Genomic DNA, 11,759 nt, shown 5'->3' on the forward strand with positions numbered 1-11,759 from the left:
GGGATTTTTGGTCATGAATATGTGATATTCTATAGAAGAGGAAAGTACCTTATTGAAGGTAAAACCTCTCCTATAAATAGGAGCCCCATTCCTCACATTTCATTCATCCTAAGTTTAAGAGATTGAGAGACTCTCTCTCTAGAACTTGGCCGAAAATCCTCTCTCTCTCTCTCTAGTTTATTTTCGATTTTTTCTTGTCTTGGCACCTAGGTCCTCACTCGACCTAGTGTTTAGCTCTGCGACTTCGAGACTTGTTCTTAAGTCGTAGTGTTTAAAAGTGCCCACTCATTGATTCCTTTTATTTCGAGTGATTTAGTGATAGAAACTATCGTGGTTGCTCGAGGTGCCGAGGAAAGAAAGAGAGACGTGCTGCGAGGGGAGACGAGCGTTGCAAACTTTCCACAAGCTTCTTCAAAGTTCAAGCTTCAAGAAAGGTTAGTAAACTTCTAGCTCATATTGGTTTTTAATTACATGTACTTGCACTTGTCTAGGTTAGTAAAAACTGTTTTACTTGTAAAAGAAAATTTTTAAAATTCCGCCGCTTACCGAAGCGTTAATTATTTTCTCAAACCCTAGATCGATTCCAACACAAATATGTATTTGACCCTTCATTAATTGTTAGGTTTATTTAATGACTAAAGACTAAGGTTTATCATAAAGCTTCAAGCAAAAAGAAGAATGATTGAAAGTTTCAACTCTTTATTAATTAATCAGCATATACAAGCAAGAGTCTTCGTGAGACTTTATTACATCAAATGCATATAAGCAACAACTACTACTCTTCTTGTCGGCATCAATGCCAACAAACTCCCACTTGACTCAAAGAAGATGTGTGTAATATACGAACTTTTGTAACGCTCGACTTGTGAATTTGAATAAAATAAACGAGTTTTATTTTGAATCAAATTCTAGTTGCACATGAGACGTCCTTAATTTTTTAAATATCTTGGAAAAAAAATAATAATCATAAATATATTTAAGGTCGATGAAATTTCGGAATAATGATATTCGAGTAAACTCGATATTATTTTCCGAATAAAATTATTCGGAACATACTCGGAGATTTGAAATCTCAAGAGTGAAAATAAATTCCGAAGTCCCTTAAATATATTTAAGATGACGGAAATTAATAAGAAATTCTCGGTTATTTTTCAAGATTATTTTTTTATTAATTAAGGACGAGTTTGAGAGTATTTAATTTGAAAGGACTTAAGTGCAACAAAGTGAGGGACGAGAGTGAAAGAAAAAGATTTAAGAGGGGTTATTTCAGGAGACATGTGGCCCAATGGAGTGCTGCCACGTGACGATCTTATCCTCTTCTTTTCTCCTCTACCTTAAGGGTCCTAAAGCATTTGCTTTAGGCCCATAAGGGAAGAGAAGGCATACAAGGCAAAAAAAAGGCCCAAAAATCTGAAATGCTTCAAACACCAAATAAAGCTGACTTTTGGTCTTTTGTATTCATTAGGTTATTTTAACGTCTTGTCTTCCTTCTCATTAATAAAATAAAAGTTACATACGTCATGGTTGTAATTGTTTAAGTTATAGCTATAAATATAAAAACAATAAAATAGAACGGTTTCACCTTCTTGATGAGTTAAAATACTTTCAGTATAATATTTATTCTGCCACAAGTTTGGGCCTAATTTTAAAATTTTGCTTTAGGCCTATAAATATGTTTAGCCGGGCCTGCGGCCACGTAACCCCTTTCTCTTTCTTCTTTCCTTCTTCTTCTTTCTTTCTTCTCTCCTTCTTCTCACCCGCGCTGAGTACCTATAGGAAAAGAAAAATAAAATAAAATTCAAGCAACAAAAGCTTGCTCGGCCTTTAATCCTCATCATCACCGATCCTCTTCACCCGACCTCAACCTCTTCTTCCTCTCTCTTCGCCGAACTCCATCTTCTCCAGCCGAGTCTCCATCTCCGCGCGCGCCACCGAGGAGAAGATCGAGGTCACCGAGAGCCACGGTGACGCCGGAGCAAGAGAAAACGCCGGGGAAGGCGTGGTGACTCACCGGGGAAGCTTATATCACGAGTTGAGGTGAGGATTTCATCTCCTTGGTTTGATTGAAATCTAGGGTTCATAGCTCAAATTGGGGGTTTTTGATCCGAGATGAAATCTGAGATTTTGGTTGGTTTTGATTGTTCATTGAGCTTGATTGTTGTTGATTATGAGATGAATTTGAGGATTGAGCACGAAATTCTTGGTTGGATTGGATTTTTGGCCAAAAATTTTTTTTTAGGGTTCATGGAAGTAAAATGTTTTGGGGCTTTTTGATTCTGAAGGGTTGTTGATGAATTTGAGACTGTTGTGAACACGTTGATGGCTGGATATTGATTGAAAATGGCTGGTTGGATTTATGAGAAATTTTGGACGAATTTTGGTTGTTTGTTTTATCTTGGCCGTGTGAATATTGTTAAGGATTTGAGTTGGCCGTGTTTATGTCTTGGCCGTGAGCTTGGTTGGCTTGTTTTTGGCCGTGAGTTATTTTGGATGTTTTGAATTTGAGGCTTGGTTGTTGTCTTGGCCGAGGACTTGTCTTGACCGGGTTGTGTTTCGTGAATCTGAGCCTCGGGTTTTGAAATTTGAACTTTATGACGAGTCTAAAATTTTTATGACAAGTCTAGAAAATTTTGTGACAAGTCTAAAATTTTTTATGACGAGTCTCGAAATTTTATGACAAGTCTAAAGATTTTGTGACAAGTTGGTTGGATTCGTGTTTGGTTGTTTGACTTGCTTGGGTTCGAGTTTTTGAGTCGAGATGTCGGAATTGGATTTAAGGAATTAACTCGTGATCGGATTACGCGGTTTGATGACAGATTTGGTCGGACGAGCGGGAACCGGACGAGTCAAAGGCGACGAAGCCGTATTTTGGAGTTTTCAAGAAAAGAGTTATCGAAATTAAAGCTCGATTAACTCGTGAGTTTTTTTAAATCGCTTATAGCGTTTAAATACTCTTAGTTGGTTATTTCCATATTCATTTATTTAAATAAATAATTTATGATTATTTATTTAATAACGTTCGAGAATTTAATTTAATTATTCATTTTGGAATTCTCGGTTATTTTAATTTCGGATTAATTAACTTATTTAAGACTCATAATTATTATTTAATTTTATTTCGTATTATTCTCGATACGAAAGTATACCAGTCTTGAATAAGTTTAACTTCCGAAAAACCGGAGAATAATAAATTAAATTCTCGAATACCGAACTCAAACCTAATCTCGACAACGAACCCTATCTTTTTCAAGTAATCTCGAATCCAATAACTAACGGACTTCCAACCTCGGATGCTAGTTCTTTTGACTTTCGACAAGTGTCAAGTATTCCGAAGAACGTGAAAAGCAAGACATCGTTGGAAGTTGTCGAACTTTCTGTCAAGCTATTCCAGGTAAGCGTGGAGACATAAGTCAACTACTTACCAAGTGAATAATCCTGTTTATGTGCATTTATGTGTTAATAATAATAAAGAGTAGGAAAAGCCTTAATAAAACACAAACAATGAAGATTAAGGCATTGGCCACTCTTTATGGAAAATTTTAGTTGGGTTTTTACCCATATGTTCAAACGCTAACTTGAACCAGCCACGTTGCTACTTTGTTGTAGTTAGATCCCTCTGCTAACCATAGACTTTGGCTAGATCTGAGGTGACAGGAGAGCAGGTTGGACTCTCGGATTCGAGCCGAGGGTAGAAGTACCAGGAGTCACGTCTTGAGTCTTCAACCTAAAACACTTAACGAGCATGAAAGGGAAACAATAATTCTTTCGGGATTTAACTCGAGACGCTCTCATGTACATGCTTAGTTGTGTACTCTATACGCTAGAGTACCCAAAGATTAAAAACGTTGTCGGTGGTACCTACAAGTCAATGACTTGTATGAAGCAGATTTAAAAATTCGTGCGCTGAGTACTCTTTACGCAATGGGTAAAGGTCGCGATTCGCGAGCTTATTGCGAGACTGGAGACTCGGCGGTAGCTGATGCAGGCACCGTATGGCGGAATGGGTGAAGGTCGCGATTCGCGAGCTCATTGCCGTCAGAGCCTAGTATGCACTGACGTCATAGTGAAAAGGAAATGGTACCACTAGTGGATCCCAGACAATACGAAAACTCTAGGCCAGCGGAAGACGGCTGCTCGAAGTCTGAAGTTTGTCTCTTGCCATTCCGGAGGTTAGAACAGAGAAATGTATAACCTTGCGGAGTGACAAGTGTTAGCTAGGATGTGATCACACATTATGCATGCTATAGAATTAGCGGCAATGGCATCCTGAATTCTTATGCGATTGTTTGCACGTCACATGGCTCTGCATTAGATGTTTTCCTTTCATAGGTTAGACTCCCGCTTATTGAGTCAATCGACTCATAGTTTTATGACCCTTGGTAATGTAGATAAGGGAAAAGCTTTTAAGCGGGAAACGAGATTGAAGGCCGAGACCGAGCACATATTGCCTTGACCTACGGGCTATGGGGTTTCTTAACCGGTGGTTAGTGTCTTTTGTTAAAACGTTCCGGAACGTATTTGTATAAGAGTCGCTATAAGACTCTAAGTTATAAAAGCGAAAAATTTTCCCGGATTTTCGCAAACTATTTTTATATATAAAAGTACTATGATCTATTGTTTAATATGTATTGTATTGGAGTCGATCGGGCGCGGCTCGTGGGCGAGCTGTCGCTCGCGGGTCGTGACGATGTGAGTAGTCCTTCATGCCCAATCCCTCTCGATGCTGGTCAAAGACCTTGCTGGCTAAAGCTTTGGTGAATGGATTTGCCAAGTTTTCCACCGTCGAGATCTTCTTCACCTCCACGTCTCTGCGCTACACGATCTCTCAAATCAAATGGTATTTTCTCTCAATAAGCTTAGATCGCTTATGGCTTTGAGGTTCCTTTGAGTTATCGACAACCTCACTGTTATCACAATAAAGTGTCATGGGTTCGTCGACTTTTGGAATGACTTCTAATATTTAAGGAATTTTCTAAGCCATACAGCCTCTTTGGATGCTTCACAAGAAGCCACATATTCTGCTTCTGTTGTGGAGTCAGCAATGCAAGATTACTTGATACTCCTCCAAACAACAGATCCATCACTCAGGATGAACACAGATCTTGAAGTAGATTTCCTGGAATCCTTATCCGCATGAAAATCGGAGTCGTATATCCCGTCATAGTCTGGTCAGTACCTGAATATGTAAGCATCAAGTTCCTAGTTCCCGAAGATACTTAAGAACATGCTTGACAGCAATCCAGTGCTCGGGTCCACGGTTGGACTGAAAACGGCTTACTACGCTAACTGCAAAGCAGATATCTTGTCTAGTACAAAGCATAGCATACATGAGACTTCCTATGGCTAAGGCGTAAGGAATCTTTCTCATGTCCTCAATATCTTTTGCAGTCTTGGGAGACTGGTCCTTAGAGAGTGAGAATCCATGCCTAAAGGGTGTTTGACCCTTCTTGGAGTCTTGCATCAAGAAGCGATCCATCACCTTATCAATATAAGATGCTTGAGATATAGTCCGGTTCTTCCGATCTCGAAAGATCTGAATCCTCAGAATGTACACGGCTTCTCCTAGATCCTTCATATCGAATTGCTTTGCTAGCCGGATTTTAACCTCAGATAACTTACTCACGTCATTGCTTATGAGTAATATATCATCGACATACAATACTAGAAACACAATCTTGCCCTCGTGCATTAACTTATAAACACAAGGCTCATCTATCAACTGCTCAAAACTGAAGCTCTTCATAGTTTCATCGAATCTAATATTCCATGACCTAGATGCTTGCTTTAATCCATAAATCCACTTAAGCAACTCACAAACCTAGGTCTCTTGACCTCTTTCCATGAAACCATGTAGTTGAGCCATATAAATGCGCTCGTCAAGATTTCCAGTCAGAAAGGCAGTCTTAACATCCATTTGCCAGATCTCATAGTCGAGAGCTGCAACAATTGATAGAAGTATGCGGATGGATTTAAACATCGTGACTGGTGAGAAGGTTTCTTCATAGTCAATCCCTTCTTGTTGGGTATAACCCTTAGTCACAAGTCGTGCTTTGAACGTCTCGAGCGTTTCAACCACCACAAGTTTCTCAATGATCAAATTTCATAAAGGTTAGTAAACGTGTAATCGCTTTTAGATAGTTTTGATAATAACATGTGCATGCTCTTTGTCTAGGTTAGTAAAATCGTTTTACTTGTTTAAAAGAAAATTTTTATTTTCCGTCGCTTGCTCGAAGTGTTTAATCTTTTCTTAACTCTGGATCAATTCTAACACTCTGTGCTTCTCAAGATGCCATCCTTAGCCTGAAGCACCCTCTGCAAGATTTCTCACTCTCAGAGATTCTGAAACTCTCCTGGGGACTCCCGAGCATCGCTTCTTCTGATCGAGCGCTTAATCTAGAGCCCAAGCGCGCTCCCAGGATTTTCTACTGAAAATCCCCTACGCGTCTAGCACACTAGACGCGTCCACCATTTTCGACAGAAAATCGCTTGCGCGTCCTGCACACCTGCCACGACAAAGAACTCTCGATTGAGAGTCTCGCACGCCTCCAAAAGAGAGAAAACACACATTCTCTCTCGGGTCACTCGATCCTAGTGTTCTGAGATATCTCCGAGGACCACTCTGTGCACTGTCTCGTATGTCGAGCACACCCTCCAGGTTCCGCGCCCAACGTTACATACGTCTTGAACTAACAGAAGGCAATCTCGTCTGTCATTTTCGACTTCGCTTTCACTGACTTCGTGGGCGTCTTCTTCGTAGGCAATTTCTCCTTTGATCTCATCATTCTCGGATTTAGGTATTCATTCAAACAGGGTTTCATTTTATTTGTTGTGTCAAATCCACTATCAAAATTTTCTAAAATATCTACTATTATTTATTTACCGAATTCTTTTATTAATTATTTTTATAATTTCTTTTCTGAACTCAATTTTTTTAATTTTCAAAATATTCTTTTATGCAAGATTACTATAGAACCTTTTTTATTTTTAATCTCAGCACATGTCTAAAATCATATTGTTTTGACGACTTTACTAACAGAAGGATTATAAATAAAATGGTGTATGATTTAAAGGGGTGAGGAGGTAGTTTTAAAAAATGCGAGAGTCACTTGTTTTTTTTTTAATAATTGATTTGAGACAGACTATCCCATTACCACCAATCAATAAAAATCATGGACAAGTTCGAGCACTCAACGGTGACAACGAACGGCGTGAGAATCCACCTGGCGTCATGCGGTTCAGGTCCGGCGATCTTGTTCCTCCACGGCTTCCCGGAGCTGTGGCTGTCGTGGCGCCACCAGATGGCGTCCCTCTCGGCGCGTGGCTACCGCTGCATCGCGCCTGACCTCCGCGGCTACGGTGACTCTGACGCGCCACCGAAGAAAGAGGCCTACACGCCGATGCACGTCGTCGGAGACCTCATCGGAGTTCTGGATGGGCTAGGGATCGACAAGGCCTTCGTGGTGGGCCACGACTGGGGGGCTATGATGGCCTGGTACTTTTGCCTCTTTAGGCCTGACAGGGTTAACGCTTTGGTCAGTCTCGGAATCCCCTATTTTCCCAGAAACCCTGAGATGAGCTTTCTCGATGGGTTTTGGGCTTTCTTCGGCGACGATTTCTATATCGTAAGGTTTCAGGTGTGTCATATTACTATTATTATTTATTTTCTTTGCAATAGGTACATTACATCATCTTGTATGCGTAATAATATATATTCATATGAAAACAATAACACCATAATTAAAATAAAAACAAAATAGAAAAATTATCTTCATAATAAATTAGCTGTGTCTAAAAACTTGAATTAATTAAAGGGTATTCAACGTTAATCATCTTCCAAACTATTCAAAGAGACATTTTTCATTGCTCTAACCCTGCTTCTTTTCTTTGGAACAAAGATTGATAGTTAGCTGCAATAGTCGAAATGAAATTTGAGAGTTATTTATATTTGCTTTTAATAGGCAGAGTAATGAAATTGACTTTTGGGCAGTGTCTGAAATCTGAATTTTAGGAAGAAAAATTAAAGAGAATTCAAAGGCAGTTGAAAATTTGCAGGAAAATTTTGGGGGAAAGAGAATGGAGAGAGTGAGAAGAAAGATGAACAAATTTGCTTGGATTCTCATATTGCACTCGTTTTTCCCAAGAAAAATATGAACTCTCAATTTTAGTGACACATTTTCGCTCAAATACTGTCCCAAATTTTATTTTCCTTGATCCACGTTACCAATAGCATTAATGAATAATATTGTGTACGAGCCTTTTTCTTTGGTTATTTCTTTGTAGGAACCAGGAAAGATGGAAGAAGAAATCGCTGAGGCAGGAACCGAGAGAGCACTCAAAAAGTTTTACACGTCATTTGGTATAACACCTCTGCTCATATCCAAAGCTGTTGGGCTCAAAGGTCTTGAAATTCCGGAAATGATGCCCTCTTGGCTCTCGGACGATTACCTCGATCATTGCATCGCTAAATTCAACCAAACCGGCTTCACTGGAGGACTAAATTACTATCGAGCCATGAACCTGTAAGAAAATTATATATTCCTCCGGTGTTATTATTTTTAAGAAATTAAATTATTTTTTTTTGAGACAGAATTCATTAGATTAGCGTATAACTGGAGATTAATGCAGGTGAGTTAAAATCCTTAAGATAAATATTGAAAAAGAGAGGACAAACATGTGTTGTTGACTTAGTTTGGTGGCATTGCGTACGTCTCTCGTTAGAATCTTTCTCAAGTTATGATGATTCAAACTCCACAAATGTAAAAAGCACGTTGAGATTTATATGTTGTTCTCTATAATTTATATATAAATGTAAACTGTAATCTGTAATGCGAGAAACTAAAAAACACTAGGAAATTACATGTAAAATGCACCAAAATTTTTAGGTACATCAAATTTCAAAAAGTTATACGCATTCAATGATTGTCATATTATTAATGATTTTTTTGTTTTATTTTTAGCTTGCACTCTGAGAAAACTTGGAAGTATTTGCATGACGAGGGCATATAAAAAAATGCACTTAAATGTAGTTTGGAAAATGGATTTATGTAATGACAATTTATGTTCTACGTAATTTTAATTATTAATTATCGATCTCATATATCAGCGTTCAAAAAGTGTTATGTTCTGTAATCATTCACCCTTGTGACTCTACAGCACATGGGAACTAACGGCGCCGTGGAACAAAGCGCAAATCATAGTTCCGGTGAAATTCGTGATTGGGGACGAAGATGGCAGCTACCATTTACCCGGCATCAAAGACTACATCGAAGGTGGTGGCTTCAAGAAAGACGTGCCTTTTCTTGAAGAGGTTGTTGTAATTAAGGGTGTTGCTCACTTCATCAACCAAGCTAGGCCAGACGAAATTAGTTCTCTCATTTACGACTTTATTAAAAAGTTATAATTTTATCTACTAGTTAAACAAGCATGTAGATAAATTGCTGGAAATATTGTAATTAAAGAGCATTTATTTATAATTGTATGGCTGATTTGCGGCTAAAATTTGTGTTGGGCCTACTCATCAAAATTGAATAATTTTAGGATATTCGTAATCTTCGTAGCGAAGGGTATAAGATCGGATATTTATATGTTAAAATCGGAGGTAAGATGAATGAGAATTTGATGCTCAAAATGTGTGGGAAAATACCTATACTTATAAAGGATAAATGGGAAGTGTTGTGTTGTGGGTGCTTTTACAATAGTCTCACATGGAATGAGAATAGACAAATGTGTGAGCTTATATAGCTAATTTTTTCAAAAGGGTTTGGATTCCCAAGGGTGACCTGGTTTTGTAAAGAGGCCACGGCATAAGGAAACCCATGTTCACCACGCGCGCCCGCACCGCCGTTCGTCTATCCTGTCAGGCGGACTGGGCCGAACAGGGTGGTTGGTTGGGCTTGGGCCTACCAATTATTTTTTTCCTTCCCGAATTTATTTATAAAATAAGTAAATATTAGTTTGTGTATTAAGTGCTATGGTTTAAATGTGTAACTAAGCACTAATGAGCATCAAATTAAACCGTTCAATTGCACATAAGGTGCATTAACCATGCACTAATGAGTATCTCAGATTCAGCTCCCAGACTTAGTGACACAAACAGAAAAAGGTCCAAATGATCGATCCATGTATAACAGCCCTAATAGCCGTGGTGCTGGTCTCGTGGAGATTTGAAATTGATCGTTGTAAGGGGTCTAGACGATCGAGGTTTCACCCCGATAGACTCGACACTTTATATTAAGAAATAAAAGATCAGTTGGCCAAGAGAGAGGGCACCGAAAACGAATAGCAAAGTGAGATAGGAACGACGTCAATGGTACCGCTCAAGTTTCCCCGAAATCGTGACCCAAGGGTCAATATAACTTTTTAGCCGAGGGTATCCCGTAGTGGGATTGGCCCACCTTCCGCCAGATGCCTTATTAAAGAAAGTAAAGTTGCAAAAACCATCGGTGGATCCCAGACGAAAAAGAGAGATAGATGTCCAAGTTGTACACGACGAGATTATTAAGACTGAGTCGTTTAATTGTTACTTATGTGCTTTAGATTAATCTAGTATGGAATGGATTAATCATAGTTAGGTAGATGTATGTATTTTCTTATATATTTGCTTTATATACCTTGCATCTTAATTGCTGTGTTATATAAATATATATATATATATAATATATATATATATATATATATATATATATATATATATATATTTGTTTTATATACCTTGCATCTTATTATAACATGTTAGTTGTTCTACTTATTGAGTTTTCAAACTCATAGGAATATCTATAATGTTGTAGATAAAGGCAAAGGAAAAATGTAAGGATAAGAAGGGTTCGTTTAGTGTTGACCAAGAGTAGAGAACGCTCAAGACTTTTGTTTTATCTTATAAACAAGTCGTTGTTTATTCTAAGCGTTTTGATGTATTTGGTTAACGAATCTTTTGAACACAATATTGTAAATATTTTTTGTGACAACTTATGGAACGCTATGTTTTAGATGTCTTGAAACATTAAGGTCAAAGTATATTTAATATTTTATAACTAAATCGTGGTAATTTAAATAGTATTGATTATATTATATATTATAAAGTATTACAAAATAAAATAAAAAAATTGAGTACAACTCTTTAAAAAAAAATCGCTAACTATAGTAAGAGAAGCTGACGCACATCCCTTAAAGAGTAAGAAAGAAGCTCCTAGGGGACGGGTGTCAAAATATGGTATCAGAGCAAAACATGGTAAACTAGGCGAATCACAATGATTAATTGATATTTTTAAGATTTTAATTGGCTATACACTTTGTCTTAAACTTTATATATATGCTTACTGAGATGTGAAACTAATAATGTGCTCTATAGATTGTAGATGCAAAATGAGATGTGAAACTAATAATGTGCTCTATAGATTGTTGATGCAAAATGAGCGAAGGAAGCAAAGCACAATCAAAAGTTGAGTAGTAGCCATTGGGCTCAGTTCCATCTTATGCATCACAAGCGAGTAGTGCCAAATGCCTTCACGAATTGACTATGGATATGATCCCTGCTGGTTCTAGACCGTTCTATTGAGAGATTGGCAATATCACTGTTGATGACTGGTTTGCGCATACATTGAGTTGGATGAACGATACGTGGATTCCTTACCAGTATCGTGGATAGGTTGATGCTCTTCTACTGAGAGGAGAAGCGGCACGATAATTGTTGAACATAATTTATACGTGATTACAACCCGTTTTTGAGCTTAAATCTCGTGCATTCTAGAGTGATTTTCGTG

At 38.1% G+C, this 11,759-nt stretch overlaps 1 protein-coding gene across 1 annotated transcript; it reads left to right on the plus strand.

Annotated features, from left to right (window-relative positions):
• Nucleotides 1–7,076: 7,076 nt before the first annotated feature.
• On the plus strand, nt 7,077–9,592 carry LOC149397658 (epoxide hydrolase 2-like). Its single transcript, XM_089615929.1, has 3 exons — nt 7,077–7,634; nt 8,281–8,519; nt 9,154–9,592. The coding sequence occupies exons 1-3, from the start codon at nt 7,170–7,172 to the stop codon at nt 9,398–9,400; spliced, it is 951 nt and encodes a 316-aa protein (XP_089472055.1). The 5' UTR covers nt 7,077–7,169; the 3' UTR covers nt 9,401–9,592.
• The last annotated feature ends 2,167 nt before the right edge of the window (nt 9,593–11,759 follow it).

This window comes from Urtica dioica, chromosome 5, assembly GCF_054948205.1.
Source record: "Urtica dioica subsp. dioica isolate 48M chromosome 5, U.dioica_male_clone48M_v1_H2, whole genome shotgun sequence".
Lineage (NCBI taxonomy): Eukaryota > Viridiplantae > Streptophyta > Magnoliopsida > Rosales > Urticaceae > Urtica > Urtica dioica.

Excerpts from the sequence above, each read along its gene's own strand:
- LOC149397658 (XM_089615929.1), top strand. The coding sequence starts at position 7,170 with ATGGACAAGTTCGAGCACTCAACGGTGACAACGAACGGCGTGAGAATC. Across the intron at positions 7,635-8,280 it reads TCTATATCGTAAGGTTTCAG|GAACCAGGAAAGATGGAAGA; the intron begins GTGTGTCATATT and ends ATTTCTTTGTAG. Across the intron at positions 8,520-9,153 it reads TACTATCGAGCCATGAACCT|CACATGGGAACTAACGGCGC; the intron begins GTAAGAAAATTA and ends GTGACTCTACAG.